The sequence below is a fragment of the Mirounga angustirostris genome, unplaced genomic scaffold (genome assembly GCF_029215605.1).
Source record: "Mirounga angustirostris isolate CCGP_5_RB_7025 unplaced genomic scaffold, mMirAng1.0.hap1 SCAF_8, whole genome shotgun sequence".
NCBI classification, from domain to species: Eukaryota; Metazoa; Chordata; class Mammalia; order Carnivora; family Phocidae; genus Mirounga; species Mirounga angustirostris.
In genome coordinates this window covers 28,689,715-28,717,583 of record NW_026991716.1, presented here as the reverse complement: position 1 = coordinate 28,717,583, position 27,869 = coordinate 28,689,715, and the positions used below count along the sequence as shown (strand labels likewise).

The following is a 27,869-nucleotide window of genomic DNA, read 5'->3' as shown; positions in this document are numbered from 1 at the left end:
TCTGCTCAGTCCCCCCTCCCCCACACCATGTCTCCTGCACACACAGCACACAGAGTTCTCTCTTCAGAAACACTGTACTGAGGCTTTTTGGGGCCTTTTCTCCAAACACATAGAAATCTACGTTAGACTCTGCTTTATAAATCCAAGAACTTGGATCGGAGCCGGCACTAAGATCAATGAAGTAAGGGCGGGGAGAGAGGACAGAGCAGCAGGGAAGACAGAAACTAACTGAAGTTTAATAAGGGTGAGAAACTCTGATTCCTCCTCTCTCTACCTCCAGAATCTAAAGAATTATCTAGAAAACAGCTCTAGAGGGAGGGGAAGACATGGATGAATCTGAAAGTTCATCCCTCCATACCACAGAACTCGTGTGTGCAGGGGACAACCTAGGCCTGTGGGAACCATGGCCCAAAGGACACCCGCTGCTGTAACCGACGGGGTCACCCAGGGAGAATGGATAAGAACTCGTACACAAGAGCAAGAACAGGCCTGATGCTCTAGAGGAACACTGAAAAAGAACTACCCCAAAATGGAGGCTGTGACCTGATCCAGGCCTGAGCATAAACTGACCCAGTCACAGTAAGCTCTTGCTGCACAAGGTCCTGGTGACAGGGGACATTCAAGTCCCTGTGATCACAGGTCCTGGGGAGACGAGGTTCCACAGAAGGGGCAAGGACACGGAGCAGAGAGATGACCCAGCTGAGGGGTGAGCACGTCACACCCATGATGCACTGAGCACCACTGGGCACAGGCCCTGTCCCCACTCGGCTCCTCACAGCCTTCTCTGCCCCGACCTGCAAGACACTCAGCACAATAAACACAGGGATTCTGGAAGGTTCTCAGGCTTCATTTATTTGCTGTCTCAACTTTACAGATCTCCTCTTTTATTACCTCATCAGACCCACATGCCAAGAATTAGGAAACAAAACTTATATCTGGATTCTAATTTTCAAGAGGGAAATAAGTCATTAGTACTCAGCCCAACGTGAAATAAAGACAGGGATGGAGATGGTCCAGGCCTGCCTCTGCTGGAACAGGAAAGCACATCAGAAAAGAGGATGCAGATCAGCATAGGGAGGGGTCGTGGTGGGCAGGGTGGGCAAATCTCCTCATGTCCTCACATTGTACTCATAAGAACACAGACACATCTGGCACCTTTTGCAGAAAGAGAAGTCAGGGGTTGTGGATATCACCAAGTGGGAGTGTGAACACATATTGCATCACTCAGTCCCCACCAGGCAGCTGGTCTCACACTGTGAAAAAAAATCATGCACCAATTTAGGTCAGTCACATAAGGGCGGACACACTCTCCCTAGTGCCCTAACCCTTCCCCACTTGGGGTCTCTAGGGTCTCACCGTGAGGAGCCGTGAGAGACACATCAGAGCCCTGGGCGCTGTCATCGCCTAGGGGAGAACAAACAGGACGTGGTCAGAGCCCACAGGAGAGGAGACTAGAGGAGGAGCTATGGGGTGGGTGAGCTCCCCGTCGGGTTCTGTCTACAGTATCTCAGGGTCTCAGGGATCACTCCCTCCAAACTTACGTGCAGCATGAGAGTAGCCTGGTCTTTTTCCTCCTGTGGGAAGAAAATATCATGTCAGAAGCCAGAACAGGGCTGGGCCATGAGATCCTAGGGGAAGCTCCCAGTCCTGGTCCTAAATGAAGTTTGCAGAGTTGTGACTGAAGACCCAGGACAGGATCAAGAAACATGAAGGACAAGGTGTGGGGTCACTGGACCACCTGACTTGCTGGAGGTCTGTCCTCAGCAGGGCCCTTTCTCTGTCCTGTGACTGCTGGGAATCAGGTCCCCATCACCAGAGTTACCAAGATGAAAATGTGTCCTTCATTTTCACAAGTGTTTGCTACACAGTGAGCGTTAGTAATCAGCTCCAGAGTGGGCAAGTCCATGCATGAGGATGGTACTTCCCAGTAACAAGGCAGGACAGTCTCCTACCTAGGAAACCCCCCAAAGGGACAAGAAAACTCAGATCTCCCCACTCCATTCCCTACCTGAGCGCTTCTTTCTCCAGATCACAGCTCCAGTCATGGCCACAGTGACCGCAAGGAGAACCAGACCAGCAATGATCCAGATGATGGGGATGGTGGGCTGAGGCGGCTCTGGAAAGGGAAGGGAGGGTGAGGGGCCCAGAGCTCTGGCAAGAGTCCTGACCCTGCTGAAATTCTCCAGAAGGCCTTCTGCTTTCCCTGAGTAGAGGCTGTACCCCAAACCCTCCTTACGCCATCTCAAGGTGAGGGGCTCGGGCAGCCCCTCATGCTGCACATGGCACGTGTATCTCTGCTCCTGTCCAGAAGGCACCACCACAGCCGCCCACTTCTGGAAGGTCCCATCCCCTGCAGGCCTGGTCTCCACAAGCTCTGTGTCCTGGGTCACGTCCTCCCCATTTTGGTGCCAGGTCAGGGTGATCTCCGCAGGGTAGAAGTCCAGGGCCCAGCACCTCAGGGTGACCCTTTGGTCAGAGATGGGGTGGTGCGTCACGTGTGCGTTGGGGGGTTCTGAAGAAGAATCAGAAAATCCACACTTGGGACCTTTATGGGCCACTGAAACGGCATTCATGTGAGCATCCTGAGGTGGACCCAGCCATTGGTTTGGATGGAAGAACCACACAGCCCAGTTACCAAACTAGCCTTTGGGATCCCCTAATCCTGGAAAGTTCTAGATCAGGGAGACAGTCCAGGGAAGGAGGCTGCAGGTCTAAGTGAGAGTGCACACTAATGGTCCTGACTGTGGCGAGGGGTGAATGAGTCAGAAAACCCGGAGTCAGAACTCCAGCGATGTTGTCATTGGAGAACAAGGCCTTGGGAGGGAAAGTCATGGTTCCCAAGGTGGCTGCCAGGGTTAAAGGGAACCGCTGATGGCTTATTTCAGGGACGCTCTCCACCTGCCTCCCGGGAGAGACTGGGTTCCCCCACTGCCCCTTAGCGAGAAGCGGCCCTCTGGGTGAGGCCCTCTCTAGTAGGAACAGGAACACCCGGGCGATCTCCGTGTCCCCACCCGTGGGAGGGGCGGTGTTCTGACACCGAGTCCATTTTCCCTTCCTGGTGGGAACCCAGCCCCAGCGGAGGGGAGGTCGGGGAGGCCCCGCGGCCCCTGGTACCTGCGCGCTGCAGCGTCTCCTTCCCGTTCTCCAGGTACCTGCCGAGCCACTCCACGCAGGTGCCCTCCAGGTAGTTCCTCCAGTTCTCTGCCACACCGGCCGCCTCCCACTTGCGCCGGGTGATCTGCGCCGCCGTGTCCGCCGCGGTCCAGGAGCGCAGGTCCTCGTTCAGGGCGATGTAATCCGCGCCGTCGTAGGCGAACTGCCCGTACCCGCGGAGGAGGTTCCCGTCGGACCCCACGTCACAGCCGTACATCACCTGGATGGTGTGAGACCCTGGCCCCGCCCGACAGGCCGGGGATTAAGTCCAAACAGAAAGTAAAACCGCCTGAAACTTCCCGCGGGTTCGTCCGGGTCAGGGGTCGGGCCGGGGGTTCCCTCAGACTCGGGGTGGCGCTCGGGCCCGGACACTCGGGGCGACCCCGGCCCGTCCGTGGGGATGGGGGTCGTGACCGGGACCCGGGCCCGCGTCGCTCACCGGCCTCGCTCTGGTTGTAGTAGCGGAGTGCGGTCTGCAGGTTCACTCGGAAAGTCTGTTCGCTGTCCTTGGCGCCTCGCGTCTGCTGGGCCCAGTACTCCGGCCCCTCCTGCTCCACCCACGGCGCCCGCGGCTCGTACCTCAGACTGACAGAGTCGCTGTCGAACCGCACGAACTGCGTGTCGTCCACGTAGCCGACTTCCACGTACCGGGGCTCCCCGCGGCCGGGCCGGGACACGGCGGTGTAGAAATACCTCATGGAGTGGGAGCCTGCGGGCGCGGAGGGGCTGAGACCCCGCGCGACCCTCGTCCCGGCGCGGGGCCGGGGCCCAGGGGGAGGCGGCCGGGAGGGCAGGGGAGGGGCACCGAGGGCGGGAGAGCAGGGCGGAGGCGGGGAGGGGCGGGGGGGCACAGGCCGTGGCGGGGCCGGGGGCGGCTGGGGGGCTGGGGCGGGGGCGAAGGAGAGGCGCCTTCCCCGGGGGTCCCGCGTCCCCGCCCCGCGGTCCCCTCGCTCCCGCCCCGCAGAGGCCCTTTCCTCCCGCCGCCGCACTCACCCGCCCAGGTCTCGGTCACGGCCAGGGCCGCCGGCAGCAGCAGGACGAGGGTTCGGGGCATCACGACCTGCATCTTCGGGGTCTGGGGAGACTGTGAGTCGCCGCTGGGCTCCCGGGGCGGGTGCGGAGACTTTATAACCGGGAACCGCGGTGCCGCTGATTGGCTTTTCCAGAAACCCGACACCCAATGGGAATGCGAACCGGCGCGTTGTCAGGAGTCTCCAGGCAGGAGGACCCGACACAGGTTGTGAGACGGAGAAGTGAAACCGGGGAGATGGGGACTCCCCGGCCCTGGGCTTCCCCACCCCAGACACCGCCCTGGGGCCTGAGACCCTGAGAGGCAGGCGCAGGGACCTGGGACTTTGCCCCGACCCCTCACCTACTGCACGGCGCGCTCTTTGTCACACTGTCTCCCTGAGTCGTGGCCCAGGAGCTGTGTGAGTCAGTGATTCTCAAACGCCGTGTTCTCAGGATACCTATACAGTCTCACAGATTACTGAGGATCCCAAGGATATTTTGGGTCTGTGGGTTATATCTATCGGTATTTACCATAGTAGGAATAAAACAGGTTGAGAAATTCATAAATTCATTTAGAATCATTAATAACCCATGGCATGAAAACAAATATTATTTTTATGAAAAATAAGTATTTCCGAAATAAACAGCATGGTGAGAAGAGTGGTTTTGTTGCGTTTTACATTTTTCAAGTGTCTTTCTTGTCTGTCTCCTTAGGACACCCCTGCATGTTCAGATTTGCTTCTGCATTTATTGTGTTGTTTTGGTTGAAATGTATGAAAAAATTTACACACTTGCACAAATAGGGCAGATTAGCATGTTTCATAACCTTTTCAGATACTTCTCTATGTTCATCTTAGATACTACATTAAAACTACACAACTACTTTCTGTAATTTATTTGCAAAGTGGAACGCGAAATTGTATCATGACTATGTCCTTCTCTGTTACATTAAAATCCACAGGCCCATCTTGCACACTGAATGGATCTTGTACTAATGCATGACTTTTTTTTTTTTTTAAGGAATCTGTTGTTTCGTGATATTATATACATGTTCTAGTGTTGATTAGACTGGAATTGAATGATCAAAAAGTCAGATTTGTTTTAATATTACCACAGATCCCAACAGAAAAGTGTGTCAGGAGTGAGAAGCTGTCGTTTCTTGGTGGATCACAGTTTTCCTAAAGTTCTGATTTTCTCTTGAGAGCTGACATTTGATCAAGGCAACAAGTACTCTCAGCTGTCATATGTGAGTTGATGTTCATGAAAGGGTAAGTTCCTATTCATTTTCCAGAAACTGTGTGCCAAATCTCCTAGTCTAAATATTCCAAGTTTCTCTTTCACTCATTCCTTTAGGAAAAATGGCATTCTGTACAAAAAAAAAAAAAGGGGGGGGAGGCCAATTAAATTCACACAAATTATCTTCCTTGGGGGCTTATGCATGTAGTGGAAGTGCTGTACATTCCACATCATCATATAAGACATGTTTAAATGTGGATTTGAGAATATCTAATAAAAAGAGTAATATTTAATGCTTCAATCAGGATATTTTAAAGTGACACTAATCTTGTTTTGTTCTGTTTTTGTTTTTGAGGCATTCTATTTGCAGGTATGTATTACATCCCTAGACAAAGAACGCCAGGATTTTCCTTCCTGTGTGTTTTCATCTTGCTTCTTCATGGTCCATGATGCCAGGTGAGGTTGTCAGGACAATGAAACCAAACTGGAAGGATTCTTCTGCCATTTTTGTAGATCTTAAAGTTGTACATCAAATCCGGGGCTGCTCACTTCACACGTGTTTAACCTGCCCCTGAGGTTCCCAACAATGTTCCCAGCTCTGTGATCAGCAGTGATTTCAAATTCAACAATGTAACCGAGCTTCGTCATCACAGTTAGAAACGGGACAATGACTTTGGAGCATGGCTAATATGACCTGGCTTTGGCCTCTCTCTCAGGCATTGTTACTGCTCTTGAAAGCATCTGCCAAGATATTCAGACAACCACTATGGCGGTGCGGAAAGATGGTGGAAAGAGGGTTTTTGGTTTTTTTTGTGGATGTAAGTAATGGTGAAGAATAACAACTATTGCAGTTTGCACCTCCGTTCTTCTAAGTTTTACCTCAGTGTGAACGTCAACATGGTGAAAAGGCCATTTTGTCTAAATAATGTTAGGAAAATAGATTTAACCTCATGGACTCTGTGAAAGGGCCTCAGTGACGTCAGGTGTTCCCCAGACCACACTTTGAGAACGGCTGTTCTGATAACCCTGGGAGAGTCTCCCGGCTGGTCCTGCCCTGGCCTGTCCTCACTCAGCAGAATCCCTTTCCCTGAGCTGCACTTCCTGCCTCTGAAAACTCAGCTCTGACTTTAGCCCCCAAGTGCAGCTAGAAGAGAACTCACCTCCTGGAAATGTGATGGCGGAGAGGGTCCCCAGTCTGGGAAGGGAGGTGGGGGGACAGGGGTTTCCCTTTTGTAATTAGGAACAGTTTGCACCCGAAGACACCAGACCCAGGCATATGCGACTTTGATTTTGTGACCCACCAGCTTCGTATGTATTCACATCCCAGACGGAATCTGATGTCGTCTGTAAGAGAAATCATGTTGGTCTTTTCACTTTCCATGTGTCTGATGCATCTGACTCATGGCCCAAAAAGCACGCAGAGCAGTACCGTCCGATACGACATTCTGTGCGGAAGGAATTGTTCTATATCTGCGTTGTCCGTTATGGTGGGAGCGAGATGCATGTGGTTCTAGAGATGCAGGTGGCACTTGAAATGGGACTGGTGTCCTGAGCAGTGGCATTTTTAATTGTTTTAAATGAATATGAATTTAAGTAGCCATATGTGGTTCATAGCTACTATTCAGACCTTACCAATCTAGAATGCTCTTAGTTTTCTGGATCCTCCTCAGAAAAGATACTGTGTGACTCATAGGTCTATGTTTATTAAACTTACGTTCAAATGGAAGTCATGGATTGTGTATGTGGGTCTGAGACATATCCTCAAAATACAGCATGAAAGTTTAATTATCATGCATTATAACAGCTGAAGTGTACAGACATTAGCCAAAATATGATGTATCACATCTAGGTCATAAGTGTTCAACAATGCCCATCCCTGGAGCATTGTCTCTATTACTTTGGGTGTCTTGGTGTTGGTTGAGTTCACGTGGTAAACATAAGGAGGCTCATAAGTGTTCACCGAGCCCAGGTGAGAGAATATATTGAATACAACGTGTACCTTGTAGGCTCTGTACGTACTTGTAAAAATCATAAAGCAGAAGATGTACATCTTAGATTCCACAACCTTACTATCTTTTACCTCTTGCTCCTCTTCATACTTTTGCCCAAATCCAGACAATTCTCTGTGTTTCCCTTCACCCTTGAAACCCTCTGCTCTTCATTTCTACCCAGGGAAAAATATACATGAAATGTTTACAATTGTGGAATGAAGAATTCTCTAAGCATGGTCCAATGATGAAAACCCATAAAGAAAGACATGAAATTTTCGAATGCCAGCCCTGCACTCACAAAGATACAAACAATTTTCACAGACAAAAAGGTAACATGCATCATTATTCTTCAGCCCAAGACCACCAGGAGCACCTGTGGGCACTCAAGATGGATCTATTACTTGTTGCAGTGAGAGAGAAGACACTCCTTTGGGGGCCATGGGGCATCCTAATATGAAGGTGTTGGAACCTATAAGGACATGGATGAGTGTTTTGGAGAGGATCTGTGGAAGCTGGGGCCGACTCCTGACTGCGTGTTGTCAGGACGTGTGGGCGATTCCATGGTTGAGCATCTCAGTGAATCTTCTCTCTAAGCAGACCAGACCAGAGCGAGGATAGAGCAGTCATGGCAAAGGAGCGATGTGAGCGATTGCTCACATTGGCTGACACAGGGAGGTGTGTGTTATTCTGTGGGGTGTGCAGTGCCTTGTTTTTGTCTGTAATGACACACAGTGATGTCATGGTTCCAGAGTGTCCTTGTCGGATGCTGATGTTCTGTGATGTTCTGTGGGCTTATGTCCCACAGGAGAAGAATATGGCCAAGGGGTGGACATTAGCCAGCTTCTGACCACACTGAGCCTAGTTGTCAGTGTCAGACCAGCTCCTGATGTTGGCAGGCTGCTGTTTCTTCTCTGTTAAATTCCATGTTTTAAAATAGCTGCAACACATTCAAAACATAATTATAGAATTGGTGTTTCCATTTTCTTTGGGTAAATACCCAAGGGTGGAAGTGTTTGGATTATATGACGAAGCACTATGCTATACACGTGAAAGGAATGGAACATTGTTTTTTGTTTTTTAAAGATTTTATTTATTTGACAGAGAGAGACACACAGCAAGAGAGGGAACACAAGCAGGGGGAGTGGGAGAAGCAGAAGCAGGCTTCCCGCGGAGCAGGGAGCCCAATGCGGGGCTCGATCCCAGGACCCTGGGATCATGACCTGAGCTGAAGGCAGACGCTTAACATGAGCCACCCAGGCGCCCCAGGAATGGAACATTGTGTATCAAATGCACTCAAATATTTAAAAAAGGAAAAGGAAGAAAAAAAGAATTAAAAAATGTTAGAAAACAATTTGGAAAGGAGGAAATGAAATGTCAAACAAATTTATACAGATTTACAAAAACAAATTGTATTGGTAATAAGTAAACATAAATATGAGAATGTGGAATAAGTAACAGGAACAAAACTTAGAATCAATGACCTTGGCAAAGGTGAAAGTAAGGGATGAGCGTGTCTATCAGAGGGTCAGGAAAACACCATCATATAGGTTGATGGGAGTGAACACTGGGATACAATTTTTTTTTATTCTTATGTTAATCCCCATACATCATTAGTTTTAGATGAAGTGTTCCATGATTCATTGTTTGTGCACAACACCCAGTGCTCCATGCAGAACGCGCCCTCCTCAATACCCACCAACAGGCTAACCCATCCTCCCACCCCCCTCCCCTTTAGAACCCCGTTTGTTTTTCAGAGTCCACCGTCTCTCATGGTTCGTCTACCCCTCCGATTTCCCCTGCTTCACTCTTCCCCTCCCGCTACCCTCTTCTTCTTCTTCTTTTTTTTTTTTCTTAACATATATTGCATTATTTGTTTCAGAGGTACAGATCTGAGATTCAACAGTCTTGCACAATTCACAGCGCTTACCAGAGCACATACCCTCCCCAGTGTCTATCACCCAGTCACCGCATTCCTCCCACCCCACCCCCCACTCCAACAACACTCAGTTTGATTCCTGCGATTAAGAATTCCTCATATCAGTGAGATCATATGATACATGTCTTTCTCTCTTTGACTTATTTCACTCAACATAATACCCTCCAGTTCCATCCACGTCGTTGCAAATGGCAAGATCTCATTCCTTTTGATGCCTGCATAATATTCCATTGTATATATCTACCACATCTTCTTTATCCATTCATCTGTCGATGGACGTCTTGGCTCTTTCCACAGTTTGGCTATTGTGGACATTGCTGCTATAAACATCGGGGTGCATGTACCCCTTCGGATCCCTACTTTTGTATCTTTGGGGTAAATACCCAGTAGTGCAATTGCTGGATCATAGGGTAGCTCTATTTTCAACTTTTTGAGGAACCTCCATACAGTTTTCCAGAGTGGCTGCACCAGCTTGCATTCCCACCAACAGTGTAGGAGGGTTCCCCTTTCTCCGCATCCCCGCCAACATCTGTCGTTTCCTGACTTGTTAATTTTAGCCATTCTGACTGGTGTGAGGTGGTATCTCATTGAGGTTTTGTTTTGGATTTCCCTGATGCTGAGCGATATTGAGCACTTTTTCATATGTCTGTTGGCCATTTGGATGTCTTCTTTGGAAAAATGTCTGTTCATGTCTTCTGCCCATTTCTTGATTGGATTCTTTGTTCTTTGGGTGTTGAGTTTGATGAGTTCTTTATAGATTTTGGATACTAGCCCTTTATCTGATATGTCATTTGCAAATATCTTCTCCCATTCTGTCGGTTGTCTTTTGGTTTTGTTGACTGTTTCCTTTGCTTTGCAAAAGCTTTTAATCTTGATGAAGTCCCAATAGTTCATTTTGCCCTTGCTTCCCTTGCCTTTGGCGATGTTTCTAGGAAGAAGTTGCTGCGGCTGAGGTCACAGAGGTTGCTGCCTGTGTTCTCCTTTAGGATTTTGATGGACTCCTGTCTCACATTGAGGTCTTTCAACCATTTGGAGTCTATTTTTGTGTGTGGTGTAAGGAAATGGTCCAGTTTCAATCTTCTGCATGTGGCTATCCAATTTTCCCAACACCATTTGTTGAAGAGACTGTCTTTGTTCCATTGGACATTCTTTCCTGCTTTGTCGAAGATCAGTTGACCATAGAGTTGAGGGTCCATTTCTGGGCTCTCTATTCTGTTCCATTGATCTATGTGTCTGTTTTTGTGCCAGTACCATGCTGTCTTGATGATGACAGTTTTGTAATAGAGCTTGAAGTCCGGAATTGTGATGCCACTGGCTTTGCTTTTCTTTTTCAATATTCCTCTGGCTATGCGGGGTCTTTTCTGGTTCCATACAAACTTTAGGATTATTTGTTCCATTTCTTTGAAAAAAGTGGATGGTATTTTGATGGGGATTGCATTGAATGTGTAGATTGCTCTAGGTAGCATTGACATCTTCACAATATTTGTTCTTCCAATCCATGAGCATGGAACGTTTTTCCATTTCTTTGTGTCTTCCTCAATTTCTTTCATGAGTATTTTATAGTTTTCTGAGTACAGATCCTTTGTCTCTTTGGTTAGATTTATTCCTAGGTATCTTATGGTTTTGGGTGCAATTGTAAATGGGATCGACTCCTTCATTTCTCTTTCTTCTGTCTTGGTGTTGGTGTATAGGAATGCCACTGACTTCTGTGCATTGATTTTATATTCTGCCACTTTACTGAATTCCTGTATGAGTTCTAGCAGTTTTGGGGTGGAGTCTTTTGGGTTTTCCACATAAAGTATCCTATCATCTGCAAAGAGTGAGAGTTTGACTTCTTCTTTGCCAATTTGGATGCCTTTGATTTCTTTTTGTTGTCTGATTGCTGTGGCTAGGACTTCCAATACTATGTTGAATAGCAGTGGTGATAGTGGACATCCCTGCCGCGTTCCTGACCTTAGGGGGAAAGCTCTCAGTTTTTCCCCATTGAGAATAATATTCGCTGTAGGTTTTTCATAGATGGCTTTTATGATATTGAGGTATGTACCCTCTATGCCTATACTCTGAAGAGTTTTGATCAAGAAAGGATGCTGTACTGGGGCGCCTGGGTGGCTCAGTCATTAAGCATCTGCCTTCGGCTCAGGTCATGATTCCAGGGTCCTGGGATCGAGCCCCGCCTCGGGCTCCCTGCTCGGCCGGGAGCCTGCTTCTCCCTCTCCCACTCCCCCTGCTTGTGTTCCCCTCTCTCGCTGTGTCTCTCTCTGTCAAATAAATAAAATCTTTAAAAAAAAAAAAAAGAAAGGATGCTGTACTTTGTCAAATGCTTTTTCTGCATCTATCGAGAGGATCATATGATTCTTGTTCTTTCTTTTGTTAATGTATTGTATCACGTTCATTGATTTGTGGATGTTGAACCAAACTTGCAGCCCAGGGATAAATCCCACTTGGTCGTGGTGAATAATCCTTTTAATGTCTGTTGGATCCTATTGGCTAGTATTTTGGTGAGAATTTTTGCATCCATGTTCATCAAGGATATTGGTCTGTAATTCTCCTTTTTGATGGGGTCTTTGTCTGGTTTTGGGATCAAGGTAATGCTGGCCTCATAAAATGAGTTTGGAAGTTTTCCTTCCGTTTCTATTTTTTGGAACAGTTTCAGAAGAATAGGTATTAATTCTTCTTGAAATGTTTGGTAGAATTCCCCTGGGAAGCCATCTGGCCCTGGGCTTTTGTTTTTTGGGAGATTTTTGATGACTGCTTCAATTTCCTTAGTGGTTATAGGTCTGTTCAGGTTTTCTATTTCTTCCTGGTTCAGTTTTGGTAGTTGATACATCTCTAGGAATGCATCCATATCTTCCAGGTTATCTAATTTGCTGGCATAGAGTTGCTCATAATATGTTCTTATAATTGTTTGTATTTCTTTGGTGTTGGTTGTGATCTTTCCTCTTTCATTCATGATTTTGTTGATTTCGGTCATTTCTCTTTTCTTTTTGATAGGTCTGGCCAGGGGTTTATCAATCTTGTTAATTCTTTCAAAGGACCAGCTCCTAGTTTCGTTGATCTGTTCTACTGTTCTTTTAGTTTCTATTTCATTGATTTCTGCTCTGATCTTTATTATTTCTCTTCTCCTGCTGGGTTTAGGCTTTATTTGCTGTTCTTTCTCCAGCTCCTTTAGGTGTAGGGTTAGGTTGTGTACTTGAGACCTTTCTTGTTTCTTAAGAAAGGCTTGTATTGCTATATACTTTCCTCTTAGGACTGCCTTTGCTGCATCCCAAAGATTTTGAATATTGTGTTTTCATTTTCATTGGTTTCCATGAATTTTTTAAATTCTTCTTTAATTTCCTGGTTGACCCATTCATTCTTCAGTAGGATGCTCTTTAGCCTCCATATATTTGAGTTCTTTCCGACTTTCCTCTTGTGATTGAGTTCTAGTTTCAAAGCATTGTGGTCTGAAAATAGGCAGGGAATGATCCCAAACTTTTGGTACTGGTTGAGACCTGATTTATGACCTAGGATGTGATCTATTCTGGAGAATGTTCCATGGGCACTAGAGAAGAATGTGTATTCCGTTGCTTTGGGGTGGAATGTTCTGAATAGGTCTGTGAAGTCCATTTGGTCCAGTGTGTCATTTAAAGTCTTTATTTCCTTGTTGATCTTTTGCTTAGACGATCTGTCCATTTCAGTGAGGGGGATGTTAAAGTCCCCCAATATTATTGTATTGTTGTCGATGTGTTTCTTTGCTTTTGTTATTAATTGCCTTATATAATTGGCTGCTCCCATGTTAGGGGCATAGATATTTACAATTGTTAGATCTTCTTGTTGGATAGATCCTTTAAGTAGGATATAGTGTCCTTCCTCATCTCTTATTACAGTCTTTGGTTTAAAATCTAATTTGTCTGATATAAGGATTGCCACCCCAGCTTTCTTTTGGTGTCCATTAGCATGGTAAATGGTTTTCCACCCCCTCACTTTCAATCTGGGGGTGTCTTTGGTTCTAAAATGAGTCTCTTGCAGACAGCATATCGATGGATCTTGTTTTTCAATCCAGTCTGTTAGCCTGTGTCTTTTGATTGGGGCATTTAGCCCATTTACATTCAGGGTAACTATTGAAAGATAGGAATTTAGTGCCATTGTATTGCCTGTAAGGTGACTGTTACCGTATATTGTCTGTGTTCCTTTCTGGTCTATGTTGCTTTTAGGGTCTCTCTTTGCTTAGAGGACCCCTTTCAAGATTTCCTGTAGGGCTTGTTTTGTGTTTGCAAATTCCTTTAGTTTTTGTTTGTCCTGGAAGCTTTTTATCTCTCCTTCAATTTTCAATGACAGCCTAGCTGGATAGAGTATTCTTGGCTGCATATTTTTCTCATTTAGTGCTCTGAATATATCCTGCCAGTCCTTTCTGGCCTGCCAGGTCTCTGTGGATAGGTCTGTTGCCAATCTAATGTTTCTACCCTTGTAGGTTACATATCTGTTCTCCTGAGCTGCTTTCAGGATTTTCTCTTTGTCTATGAGACTCGTAAGTTTTACTATTAGATGTCGGGGAGTTGACCTATTTTTATTGATTTTGAGAGGGGTTCTCTGTGCTTCCTGGATTTTCATGCCTGTTTCTTTCCCCAAATTAGGGAAGTTCTCTGCTATAATTTGCTCCATTATTCCTTCTGGCCCTCTCTCTCTTTCTTCTTCTTCTGGGATCCCAATTATTCTAATGTTGTTTCGTCTTATGGTATTGCTTATCTCTCAAATTCTGCCCTTGTGATCCAGTAATTGCTTATCTCTCTTTTTCTCAGCTTCTTTATTTTCCATCATTTCATCTTCTATATTACTGATTCTCTCTTCTGCCTCATTTATTCTAGCACTTAGCGCCCCCATTTTTGATTGCACCTCATTAATAGCCTTTTTGATTTCTACTTGGTTGGATTTTAGCTCTTTTACTTCTCCAGAAAGGGTTTCTTTAATAACTTCCATATTTTTTTCAAGCCCAGCTAGTATCTTTAAAGTGATGATTCTGAACTCTAGATCTGACATGGTACTAATGTCTGTATTGAGTAGGTCCCTGGCAGTCGGTACTACGTCTTGTTCTTTTTGTTGAGGTGATTTTTTCCGTCTTGTCATTTTGTGCAGAGGAGGATGGATTAATGAGAGAACAAAATGCTAGCAGAGTAACCACGTCCCCAGAAAATATACTCTAAACAAATCAGAAAAGACCTGAAGCAGTGGGATAAGAAAGGGAAAGAGAGAAAAAAGAAAAAGATAAAGATAAAGATAAAAACAAAAACAAACAAAACAAAACAACAACAACAAAAGAAAAACCAGAATGTGATCAAATATGATCTATATGGTATATAGATCAGTGCCACACACTAGATTTGGGGTGTATTTTGGTCTTTTAGAAGAAAGTGCCTCCCAAAATTTTAAAGAAAGAAAAACTTATATATGTACAAAAATAAGGGTTGATATGAGGAAGGGATGGAATATGACTGTAAAAATGGAAATTATAAAAAATGTTATAAAAGGAATTAATAAGAAGTTGTTTGAAAAAAGAAAGAAGAGGATTTAAAAAAAGAAAAAAGAGAAAGAGAAAAAAAAAGGGAGAGGATGTGATCAGGTAGGGGAATAGAAAACACCATATACTAGATATTTAGGGTATATTTTGATCTGTTAGAAGAAACTATCTCAAAATTTTAAAGAGAGAACAACTTATATATATAAGCCAAAAATATGGGTAACTATTATGAAGGGATAGAATATGACTCTAAAAATGAAAAATAAAAATGTTTTTTTTAAAAAAAGGGATTGATAAGATGTTGGTTGAAAAAGGGAAAAAGAAAAATTCAAAAAGAAATAAAAAGACAAAAAGACAGTTAAAAAAAAATTAACCTTGAAAGACTAAAGAATCATGGTAAAAAAGCCATGAATTCTATGTGCAGTATTCCCCTAGTGCTGGAGTTCTGCCATTCTCATTGATCGGTAACCTTGGTCTTGGCTGGCTGTTCTCGTTGATCTTCTGGGGAGGGGCCTGTTGCCGTGGTTTCCAAATGTCTCTGCCGGAGGCGGAATTGCCCCGCCCTTGCCCCCTCCCAGCTAAGTAATCTGCTCGGGTTTGCTCTCCGGGGCTTTTGTTCCCTGCGAGCTTTCCCTACAGCTTTGGAGGCGGAGAGTGAAAATGGCGGCCTCCCAATCTCTGCCTCGAAGGAGCCGAGAACTCGGGGCCCCGCTCCTCAGTGAGGCCCCAGAGAAAAGCCGTCAGTCACTCCCGTCTCCCCGGTCTCCGGCCACACTCCGTGCTCACCCGGCCTGCGACCGCGCGCCTCTATCTCTGGCACCCGACCCCGGGTGGAGTCTCCAAACCCAGCAGATCCCTGCGGTGCACTCCCGCGCACCTCCTCCCGGGGGAGGAAGGTGAGTCTCCCCGGATCTGCCGCTTGTTGGGTCCCTGCTGGAGGAGCAGTGGTCCGACTGTGCCGCGGATCACGGTTTATGGCCACCCCGAGCTGAGAGCCCGCGCCTGGGCTCCGCCTCTGCAGCCGGCTTCCCTGCTCTGTTACCTGGGAGCTCGGCCACACTCAGGCACCCCCGGTCTTTCTGTGACCCCGAGGGTCCTGAGACCACACTGTCCCGGAGGGTTCCACCCCCCGCTTAGCCACCAGAGTGACGTCCCTCGGCGGAGCAGACTTTTAAAAGTTCCGATTTTGTGCTCCGCGGTTCTATCACTTGCCAGAAGCGGCCGACGGAGGCCCCTCCCCCGCCGTCTATCCTCCCGAATATCGCCTCGGATTCACTGCTCCACATGTCCTACCTTCCAGAAAGTGGTCGCTTTTCTGATGAGAGAGTTGTTGCTCTTCTTTTCTTCCATCTCCTGTTGGGTTTGTAGGTGTTCAGAATGGTTTGATCCCTATCCAGCTGAATTCCTGAGAGGAGAGGATCCAGGTCTCCTACTCCTCCGCCATGTTGCTCCGCCCCCTGGGATACAATTTTTAACAGGTGTTTTTGTAAACTATCTCCACAATTTAAATGTGCTTATATTATGACACAGACAATTTTTTTAGGAGTTTATCCAAAGAGATAATCACACGTGTTCTCAAAAGTATATTGTCAAGGATGTTTCTTGACTTGGGTTTATAAAGCAAAGAAGGGCTTAAGGTGATAATGGTATCAACAGTGGAACATTAACATGTCTCAGGGATTATCACCATGTGATTTACACAGAGAGTCGCAGTCAATCATGAAAGCAAACCCAGGAGGCACCCCAGAGGGGATCCCTTTGTACGGACAGGAAAGGGAGACTTGGAGAGGAGAAGGGGGTGGTGCAGCCAGGGTTCAAACCAGAAGGTTTGCTCTCAGAGGCCTTGTTGACTTGTTGTTCACTGTTCCCTGTCCATAAGGGGGTGGGTATTATGTGCACTCCATGTAAGTGAATTGTTGCAATGTTCCAGAATTTTCTGCGACAGGAGGTTGCTGGGCTCAGAGCTTAAGAGGACATTAAGGGGCAATGTGACTCACCTGCTCAAATAACACTGAAGCCTATCATCCAGTGGACATCTGGAGGCCTCCAGGGGCTCAGAATCAGCTGGACTCCAGAGCTACAACCCAGAGCAAGGGTGACACCCTGGTGACGAGACACTGGCAGTGTCATGTGGGAGATGGGCATGGAGCAGAAATGACAGAGGGAAACGTAAGTTGCTCCTGAGATGAGTGTTGTGTGGAGGAAGGTCATGGTATCACGAAAGCAGAAACCAGGAGACCCAGCAGGTCCCCTAACTAGGATCAGTCATATCCACAGGATGCAACAGGCATATGGATATGAAACAAAAACACAACTACACACAGTGCTGTGCAATCACAGAACAGGAAAGAGCTCTGGGAAATGAACAATATGACCATAGACATGAATAATTGAGTGGATACACTGGATGACTAAAGTTGTCCTTCCCTGAAGTTGTACAATCGGGAGGGTGAAGGCAGCAGGAGAGAAGACCTGTTTGTTTCTTTTCTTTTCTTCTTAAGATTTTATTTATTTATTTGAGAGAGCGAGCACAAGCAGGGGGAGCAGCAGAGGGAGAGGGAGAAGCAGACTCCCCGCTGAGCAGGGAGCCCAACCCAGGGCTTGATCCCAGGACCCCGAGATCATGACCCAAGCCAAAGGCAGACGCTTAACTGACTGAGCCATCCAGGTACCCCAGAAAGACGGTGGAAGGGCAGACACCCTGAAAACTCCAAGAGGCAACAACACAGGGCTGGCAACTGGAAGACATGAGGCAAGGCCCCCAAATTCCGGGGACAACTCTGTCCAGCACAGAGTCTCTGTCATGTCACCATGTAACTCTGGGGCGAGGGCAGCCTAAGGGCTTCTCAGATGTGAGAGTTTCTGTTCTACTTGCCATGTTTCCTTCCCCAGGACACCAGTAGGCAAAGTGGGACAAATGATGGAGAAAACCAGACAGGGAGAGCACATGGGATCCCGGCCACAGGGAGCCAGCAGAAGAGAGGCCAAGGGCCCCCAGGAGGAGCTGCAGGGGTCCGAGTGTCAGCCCTGTCCCAGGGGTGCAGGCATCCTGTCCCCATGGGGCAGGACTGAGGGCTGCAGGCCAGGGGGCTGCACGGGCAAGAAGATGGGAGAAGAGTGAATGGGCTTGAGTTCATGAAGACTTACCCAGGGGGAGTGGGGAAGGATTTAATAGGAGTTCAACAGAAACTAAGCAAATGAAGGGATAAGATAGTTATTTAGGGAAAATAAAAAGTTGATTCAGGAAAGGACATGTAATCATAGTCTATGAAATGCTCAGTTGTGACTAGTGATGTAGGAAAGAAGTTATTAGGGTTCGAAGCCGACGATCAAGAAAGAATTCTTGAGACATCTTTGGTGCAAAAAGGTGGTTTTATTAAAGCCCGGGGACCCGTGGGCAGAAGGAGCTGCAATGGGGTCAGGAGGAGTGGCCTGTTACATACTTTCAAGTTGGGAGGGGGGTAGGGATAGCAAAAGTCTCTAAGGAAATTTGGAAGCGAGGTTTCCAGGATCCTGAAGGGGCTAGCTATTGTTGGGAAAAGGTCATTTATTACAGTCTAATAAAACCTTAGTCAGGAGACCCTTCAGATGTATATTGGTGGGCCATATGCTTGGGGGATGATACATACCAACATGTATCTTGGAAGGCTTAGAGATAAAGGAAGTTTAGACTTACAGGATTGGGGGGGTGGTCAGACTAGGATTGTGTTTTGCCCTTAGCGAAGTATTAACATCGAGGCAGCTGAGTCCCTAGAGGAAGGTCGCTGTGCCTGTTTCAAGGACTTGTCAGTGGTCTCTAGGTAGTAAGGAAATTTAATCATTTTTCTTCTGCCTTTGTTTCCCACATCAACTAGCATGTCATGGTCATAATAATGCAAACACTGCACATTGAGCTTGTCAAAATTATCAAATAATTATATGGGGAAGATGGGAGTGTGTGAAAGAAGAGCCAATTCAGTAAAGTTGATGCATAAACCTGAAGACCAGAGAACAGATGTGAGAAGCAGGCTACTTAGAAGCACAGAAGCAATAATCAGAGAATCAGCTAGAAGAACTAATGCAGGTGGTCTCAGAGATTCAGGAAATGGGGGCATGGAAGCTTGGGCACATCTGTCTTGATATCAAGAACTACAGACATATTTGACTTTCTGGAACTCTGTGCCTCTATCCATTGGCTACAAGGACAACATGGTGGGTGAGATGGGTCAGGAAGAGTTCTGCACGGAGGCCACAGAGATGGGGCAGGAGTTGGAGGAGTCCTGGGAGCAAGCACTGGGTTTTTATAGGATGATTTTGTTTTGGTTTATTTAGTTTTGCTTCAAGTTGTTGAACGGGAGTCATGGCAGCATGTTTGTAGGAGGAATGGCTGAGCCAGGAGACAGGGGCAAGTGCATGATGCAGGTGAGTGAGGGGCCATGTGTGCCCACGTGGAGGGGCAGCCTGAGACAGGAAGGCCCCTCCCCCAACACTGCTTAGAAGCTGAGGACACAGGTGCCGACCTGGGGTGGGGGATGGGGGTGCACAGTTCTCACCTGAGTCCTTCTTTTCTGAGTGAGGAACAAATGAGCTTGTCACCTCAGAGAGGGGAGCAGGGAGGGAGTGCAGGAGGCTGAGCAGGGAAGAGCAAGTGAGAGGCAGGCCTCTCAGGAGGGTGACAGGGAGCTGACTGGGGAAATGGCATCTGGAGAGAGCAGGGCCGAGGCCCCTGAGTCTGAGCTCATCACCTTAGAAAGAGAAACTTCCAGCAGCAGGGGGATATAGAAGAAACTAGAAGCAAATGCAAAAAAAACAGCTCAGGAGTGAGAATTACATCCTTTTTACTTTGTCATTTATCACTTTTCGCATTTTATAATTTTTCTGCAGTGAATAGACGTACATCATATATATTATACATCATGCATACACATCAGAATCAGAATGTAAATGCTTTATTTACACTTTAAAAAAGGAGTTGGTGGGAAAGTCAGCAACTCAGGGCTCAGAGCTGGAAGGGCTGGGCCACCCGGTTGCACTCTGGGCAGGGGACTCACAGAGCCTTTGCTCCATGTCTCAGGAACCTGCTTTCTGGGGGGCCAGGCAGGGTCTTTTCCTTCGTTTTTTTTTTTTGGGAGGTGCTCATTGTTTCATTTAGTACTATCATGTCAGGTTTAATGCTTTCAAGCTGATGGTTTTTCTACATTTCAAGCTATTTCAGTGGGAGAATTTGTCCATCCAGCCCACCTGTTTCACAAATACAAATTCAAAGGCCAAATAGTTCAGTGAAAAGATAATTGGCCCTAAAGTAGAAGTTCAGAATCTGAGTCTTCATTTATGGTCTGAGGATGATCTGTCAGGGGTTAGGGATTTTAAAGTAGTGTATTTTTTGAAAACTTTATTCATGCACATACAAGAGAATTCAATAGATACTCACAAATGTACAAAAATAAAGAAGTCGCATGGTAACCCCTCATCCCCCAGTCGCCTAAGTTCTCTACCCCAAATCCAGCACAGTCATGTGTCTTATCAGAAAAATACATCTGTGCCCTAATGTCTACTGTTACATCAGGAAACATGCTCAGGACACAGACTGGGAGAAAATATTTGCAAATCCCATATCTAATAAAGGACTTGCTGTAGAATACTCATAAAACCCTTAAAAAAGGACCAATAAGAAAAGAACTCATTTTTTCTTTTTTTTTAAATTTTGTTCAGGTAGCCACTGTATAGTACATCATTAGTTTTTGATGTAGTGTTCAATGATTCATTAGTTACATATAAAAGAACTCATTTAAAAAATGAGCAAAAATGGGGGTTGGGGCTGGGCGGGGTGCGGGGGTGGGACTAGAAACTCGGGGGAGGAGCTTGAGTGCCTGCCCCTAGCCGGGTTCTGCCAACATTCCTGTCGGGGCTCTGGGCTCTGGTTATTGCGGTACAGCGGCGGGGGGTTCCCGGCGCCCCCCGGAGACCAGCGCTCGCTTGCCGTGGAGCCGCAGCGGGGGATGGAAGCGGAGAACGCGGGCAGCCCTTCGCTTCGGCGAGCTCGAGCTTTTTCTACATCCCCATGCCCACGAACGATGGCTGGAGCTCCTGATGGGGCAGTGGTGAGGGAAGAGCAAATACGGCACAAGTTCCAGACCCCGCTCCTGCTCGCGAACCTGCTGCACATGAGACCCCAAAAGGAAGGAAAAGAAAACCCAGGGCAACAGAACCAAAACACCCAGTAGAACCCCAAAAGCCTGCTGAGGCCAAAAAGTCTGACTAGTCCACAAAATCAAAAGAAAAGCAAGAAAAAAAAATTACAGACACATTTAAAGTGAAAAGAAAGGTAGACTGTCTTAACGGTGTTTCAGAAGCTGAACTTCTAAGACCTCCCGGACATTTTGACCTTCAATCTGAACATTGTGATTCTTGGCATAAACCCAGGACTAATGGCAGCTTACAAAGGGCATCATTACCCTGGACCTGGAAACCATTTTTGGAAGGGTCTGTTTATGTCAGGCCTGAGTGAGGTGCAGCTGAACGGGGTGGATGATCATGCTCTACCAGGGAAGTATGGTATTGGATTTACCAATGTGGTGGGAAGGACACCACGCAGCAAAGCTCTTTCCAGTAAAGAATTTTGTGAAGGAGGACGTATTCTCGTGCAGAAATCAGAGCAACATCAGCCACGGATAGCAGTGTTTAATGGAAAATGTATTTATGAATTTTTTAGTAAAGAAGTTTTTGGAGTTAAGATTAAAAACTTCGAACTTGCACTTTGGCCCCATTAGATCGCAGACACAGAAACTCCCTGCCCTGCTATGCCATCATCCAGTGCAAGATGTGCTCAAGTTTCCTCGAGCCCAGCACGAAGCACGTTAAGCTGAGAGACTTGAGAGATCAGTTGAAAGGCACTGAACCAAACACAGACAGACGTTCAAGAAGTGAATGTACGTTTGATCTACAGCTAGCCCAAGAGGATGCAAAGAAGATGGCTCTTAAGGAAGAAAAATATGACCCAGTTTATGAAGCAGCGTCTGGCGTGCTTTTGCTGAAAATCCGAGCAACGTCGACCCTTGCAGCTTCCCTTCCACGGGGCTAAGTCACAGTGGAGAATCAACTTTCGGGGATATTCCAAATGGGCAGTGGATGACGCAGTCCTTTACAGACCAGATTCCTTCCTTTAATAATCATTGTGGGACACAAAACGGGAAGAAGGAAACCATGCTTAAGAGTGGTGATTCTCAGCTCTACCTCAATGCTGCAGTTGTCAAGAAGTGGTCCTCAGTTTGCTAACTGAGGCATTTTGTTAGTATTTTACTCTGTGATAGAATGATAGTACATTTGTGTGGTAGAATCAACTGGATGAACCTAAGCAAGGTGGGAAGGGAAAAGGAGGACTTTTTGTGTATGAGTTTTTGTATTTGAATTAACCATCATTCCAGCTTTTTATAAACTATATTTCCTCTATGAAGAAATTGATCTTCTTTTGGGAGTCACTTTTAATCTGTAATTTTAAAATGAAACGGTCTGAATATTTATACTTGATTATGAACTGCGCATAAACCCAGATACACCGTTATTCCTTTTATGCCTAAGAAGGGAATGCTAATCATAATTACCACTGGAAAAGAGGCCAATGTGTTTGTTTTTATATATGAAGTTAACCCACAGTGCAGTCTATTTTGGTAGTTTTTAGCGGGGTTTGATGGGCTCCCTGAGTCGTATTCACACTCACACCTCTTTGCCTCACCAGTGGGGAGATTTGTGAGAGGTGCAGTCGAAATGTAAAGTGTGGCCTTCTAGCAGTAAGGCTAGGCTGGCCTTCTCTGATGGGGCACCAAGGCCTGGCTTTGGCCTCCTCACCCCAGGCATTAATCCTCTAGTAGAGGCAAAAATTGTTCTGCTGGGATGGGAAGCTCCAGAGAATGCCGTAGACCTTTTTAAGTTTGTTGCTTCCTCTGTGTTTTACTTGAGAGACATACATTTGATAGGGAAGGAATTGAATTTTTTTTCTTTCTTTCTTTCTTTTTTTTAAAGATTTTATTTATTTATTTGACAGACAGAGACATAGCAAGAGAGGGAACACAAGTAGGGGGAATGGGAGAGAAGCAGGTTTCCCGTGGAGCAGAGCACCTGATGCGGGGCTCGATCCCAGGACCCTGGGATCGTGACCTGAGCCGAAGGCAGACACTTAACGACTGAGCCACCCAGGTGCCCCTGATTTTTTCTTAGAATAGCTCTCACCATTCTATTTTTATCTTCCTTGCCTTTCAGGGTATAAGGGGGAAAGTGGTGAGAAATGAACTCTCGGGCTGAGCAACAATATGCTGGATGTGTTTGATAATCTTGAAACTGGTGCTTGATGTACCTGAGATGTATTAACATAACAGATTTTTTCTTGCTAGATATATCTAATCAATAATTGACAAAATCTTCTCTGCATCATTGCTATCTGTTACTGTGGGCTAAGTGAGCCTCGTGTCAGGGTGAGTTTGCAGTCACGTACCTTTGTGATTTTCTAATGCCTTTTCCGTGGTGCTACAAAGAGTCCAGACTAGTAGGCCTGGGGGATAGTAAAGCTGGGTGTTCAGATATGCCATTTGCTATTACTCCCGGTCACTTCTGAATATGCTGATTTCATACATACCCAGAGAGCATGCCATTTTTCAATATGAAAATATTTATGAGGTTTTCTTTTTTTCTAAGAGATTATACAGCCTGTTCTTCTCTATATAATGAGAGAAACAAATTCTTGTGAATCTTAACATACTTTATAGCTGTGGCTATGATGGAATTTATGTTTCCCTTAGTCTAGGTCAAGCTGTGTAAAAGTTATTCAACTCATGTTATCTCACTCATGTTCTGTACTGCTGTTTACACCGATGTTTTATTTGCGTCCTTTGAAATGCCTTGCATCAGGGTTTAGGAACAATGAGTTATTTTTTCATGTAAAGCATGTAAGTAGGAATTGCTTTGCTATATAATGATTGTAGCCTTATAACAATAGATTTTTTTTTATTTGAGTGGAGAAAATACTCTTTAAATTATGATGGACACTCATTAGAGAATGGGTTTGGGGATTTTCCAAGCATATAATAATGGTGTTTTTCATGACATATGAAAGATGAGTAGTAAATGTTGATATATGACAATACGAGAATTTTTCATTAAAAATATTGGAAAAGTTTTTAAATTCATTTGAAAAACGGATGGGTTTCCCAATAAAAATATAAGAATGATTATTAAAAAATGTGCAAAAATCTGGAGAGCTGAAGAAGATACACTCATGGGTAGCAAGCATATGAAAAGATGTTCAACAAAAAGTGTCACCGGGGAAATGCAAAAGACAACAACAGTGATCTGCCATCACACGCCTGTTAGATGGCGGGAATCCAAGCACTGATATTGTCACCTGCTGCCCGGGACAGGGAGCCCAGAAAGCCTCAGTCACTAAGGGCACGAATACAAAATAGCATAGCTGCCGTGGGAGACGGTCAGCAGTTTCTTATGAAGTCACACATGGACTGAGCACACAAGCTGCTGATCCCCCTGGAAGGTATTTACCCACCTCATTTGAGAACTCACGTTTGCACAACAACCTGCATGCAAACTGTCACCGCGGGACAGCCCTCGCCTGTGGGCTGCACATCCTGACTTCCTTCCAAAGACTACTTTATGGAGAGGGACAAAGCAAGAGAAGGAACTTCACAGGGAGCATGTGGGTAAGACGACCTTAGCCCGGGGGTGAAGGTGAACTTCATCCGTGACGAGCAAGGGATCACTGCGTGTTCTTGCTATGTGGCGTGGAGAAGGGCCCAGCCAGGTGTGGTCTTCCCAAAGCCCACAGCCTCAGCCAGCCTGATTCACAATGACAGTCTACAATGTACCCGAAGCATCTCCTCAAACATGTCAGGGCCATGAAAAACAAGGACATTCTGAGACACGGTCACAGCCAGGGAAGCCTGAAGGAGACATGATGGCACTCAATGTGGTCACTTGGACGGGGTCTTGGGAGAGAAAACAAAACCATGACAGCAGATCCCGTGTGGAGATCCGTAGTAACGTATGAATATTGGGTCATTAGCTGTGACAAATGCATGACGGTGAGATTGGTGTTAACGACAGGACAACTGAGTGTGGGGCACACAGGGACTCTGCACTACCTTTGTCACTTCTCTGTAAATCTCCAACTGTTCTAAGATAAAGGAGTGTCTTTTGTAAAAGAGCCCTCAGCGAGGGAATCAGTCCAGGAGGAACAAGGATCTACTCTTCGGTTTTCCTGGGCTTGTCAGACGGGGGCTGGAGAGAGGGGTTGTGGGGAGGACAGATGGAAACTCAGACACGGGGCAGGGCTCCAGAGCGCTCCTCTCCTCGGATCCCCGCCCCCCTGCACCTGCCCCCAGGGCTGCTCAGAAGGCCCCTTCCTCCGCCCCCCTCCCCCATGCCCAGCCTGCAGGTCAGCCCTCTGGGCCTGACTCAGCTCAGCCCAGTGCTCCCCCTGGCGGTGCAGGACCGGAGCGCCGCAGCGCCCCCGTGTGGCCACAGGGCTGAGGGCGGGAGACCTGCGCGCCCTCTGGGCTTCTCCCCAGGGACCTCCCCAGGGTCTCCCGGGGTTCCCAGCAGGGGCACGGGGCTGTGCACACAGGGGAAGCCCCCATCCAGTGTCGAGTCCTCAGTCTGAATTGTCTCCCAAAATACATGCTGACATAGGTGGTTTCTCCCCATTGAATGACCATGGACTCTGGCCTCAGGGAGGAACAGATCTTCAGGCCATCACGGCTGGTTCCCAGGTCCGCAGTGGACCCCACACACATGCTGGGTGCCCTCAGTTCCTCCTGGGACCTTGACCCCGGGTCCCTGTCACTTGTTCTTGCTGCTGCTTCAGGGCGAACGGGTCCTCCTCCAGGGAACCAGCTCTGGATTCTCAGTTCCTAAGGTCAGGTAGGAGGGGAGGAGGAGGGGCGGGGCTCCGCTGGGAGATGGCCTGGAACCTGGGGCTGCTCCCGGAGGAGTGAGCAGAGGGAGGAAGTACTGACATTAGGGGGTGGGGGCCAACAAGAGTGCAGGCGGAGGAACCCGGGACAGAGTCAGGGGGAGGAGTCGTCTTAGGGACACTTGTGGGAGAGGATGTGTTCTGTCTGGAAGAGGCGCAGGGACTTCTGGCTGGAGCCCTGGCAGCGGTCTCTGGTTGTCACCTGATGGTCATCACACAGGGGTGAGCTCTGTCATTGGTCAGGAAACTGTACTTAAGTTCAGGCATTTTCCACACTGACACTATGAATAGTTCAAACATTCCAGAAAGAAGGGAAAAGCAGAGAGAGGGGAGGTGTCTAAGGGGCTTCCTCTCCTCCAGAGCAAGACCCCCTTATGCTGGGGAGGCCGGGGCGTCAAGGAACTGAGAGGAAGGGGGAGCAAGTCCCGTGCACCCTGAAGGGCCAGCCCTGGTTTCTGATTCTGGAGTTTCCAGATTCCCACTCCCTGGGCTAGGGTTTCTCAGCCCCCTGCCGTCCACCCCTGTTTTACAGCCTCTGCCACCTGGAAACCGTCTCTACTTGTGAAGTCAGTGGAACCCCTGCTCCATGAGGAGCAGCCCCAGAGACTCTGACAGCGAGGGGCCCAGCAGCTGGAGCCATGGAGATGCCATCCTGGAGCTCGGAGGTACAAGGACATCAGCCAGGACTCAGGGCCCAGGCTTCTGCCTCACATTTCCTCCAGGACCCACATGTGTCTTCTCCCCTCTCCCCAGGCCTGCAGAACCCGGGCGTCTGAACACCATGCCCAAGATGACCAAGGGGGGCAGCTCCTGTGCAGGGGTCAGACCCCACCTTTTGGAATCTGGAGGGTGGCCCCCCTTCCCTACCTGGAGCGCCCAGGACCCTGGTCTGCTGCCTCTTCTACCCCTTGGTGCCCCTTAGGACCAGGGACCTGGTATCTGCATCCTTCAGACCTGGCTTCCTGCCCCTGCAGACTGGGAAATGACAAACTGCTTTTGTTGCATCTACAGATCCCACATTGTCATATCTGTACATGGTCATTCAGGTGAAGGGAATTCTGACATCCCTTGTGATTGCCTCTCTAAGCCATGATGACACATGGGTTTGATGTGTGTTCTCATTTCCAAATATTTGGGGATTTTCTAGAGATCTTCATGTGATGGATTTCTAATTTAATGTCACTGTTGTCACAGAGTATAGTCTATAATTTGGCTGCCTTTACATTTATTGAGACTTATTTTAGTTTCAGTCCAGGGTCTGTTTTGGCTGACAGTATGGTTAAAGTCCTGTAATCCTTACTTGTTCTATTAATGAGAGAGGAGTATTGATGGCTAAATATCATAGTTAATTTGTCTATTTCTTTACAGTTCTGCCCCTTTATGTGTCACCTATTCTAGAGCTCTGTAATTAGGTTCTTCTCCATTCATTACTTTTGTCTTGCTGTGATGTTGACCTGTTATCCTCCTAGAAAGTCCTCTTTGTCGCTGGTGATGCTCCTTGTGTGAAAGTCTATTTTGCTTCAGAATAAAGCAACATTCCCGATTTCTTATGCTTTTTATTCCCTCAGGATATTCCTTAATCCCTTAACTTTTTACCTATTTTTGGTTTTATATTTCAAGGTTTTCTATTTTACATAGCATATAGTCTATCTTGATATTTATGCAGCCTGATAATCTCAAACTTTTGTTTAGAATTTTAGTTGGTTTACAGGCCTGATAGCAAGAACTGGCAGTACCAAGAAACTATCAGGAAAGGAGATCTACTGCTAAACAGAGTTCAGAAACTTCCAGAGTAATTAATATGTAAAACCATGTAAACAAAGGGTTTCCTTTAGAGATAACTATTTGGAATTTTTATAGCTTACTTTACTAGGTACCCAGTTCAACTGTATAAAATAAATACTGCATTGTTGTTTCTGTTAAAAAAAAAAAGAATTTTAGTTGGTTTATATTTACTATGATTCCTAATGTGGTGGGATTTGGGTCTATGATTTTGCTTTTTGTTTCTGAATTGTCCCTTCTCTTTTCCATTCTCATGCCTCCTTTTGTACCTTCCTTGGTTTCCAGCAAATATTTTTTGTTTATGATTTGATT

General features: G+C 46.7%; 1 protein-coding gene, 1 long non-coding RNA gene and 1 pseudogene across 3 annotated transcripts; 2 read left to right on the top strand and 1 right to left on the bottom strand.

Annotated features, from left to right (window-relative positions):
• Window positions 1-826: 826 nt before the first annotated feature.
• LOC135365540 (DLA class I histocompatibility antigen, A9/A9 alpha chain-like) lies at window positions 827-4,304 on the bottom strand. Its single transcript, XM_064597351.1, has 8 exons — window positions 4,147-4,304; window positions 3,593-3,862; window positions 3,115-3,390; window positions 2,237-2,512; window positions 2,009-2,116; window positions 1,542-1,574; window positions 1,357-1,404; window positions 827-1,253 (listed from the first exon to the last, which is right to left on the bottom strand). Exons 1-8 carry the CDS (start codon window positions 4,217-4,219, stop codon window positions 1,249-1,251), a joined length of 1,089 nt encoding a protein of 362 aa, XP_064453421.1. The 5' UTR covers window positions 4,220-4,304; the 3' UTR covers window positions 827-1,248.
• On the top strand, window positions 4,305-27,766 carry LOC135365541 (uncharacterized). 2 transcript variants are annotated; one of them, XR_010413578.1, is made up of 7 exons: window positions 4,305-5,432; window positions 5,756-6,218; window positions 7,573-7,720; window positions 7,802-8,066; window positions 16,752-16,990; window positions 26,308-26,440; window positions 26,529-27,766. It is a non-coding gene; the product is annotated as an uncharacterized LOC135365541 (long non-coding RNA). The 2 variants fall into 2 exon arrangements; XR_010413577.1 differs by having other exon boundaries at window positions 26,308-27,766.
• Window positions 20,917-22,075, top strand: LOC123842853 (G/T mismatch-specific thymine DNA glycosylase-like; annotated as a pseudogene).
• Window positions 27,767-27,869: the final 103 nt, after the last annotated feature.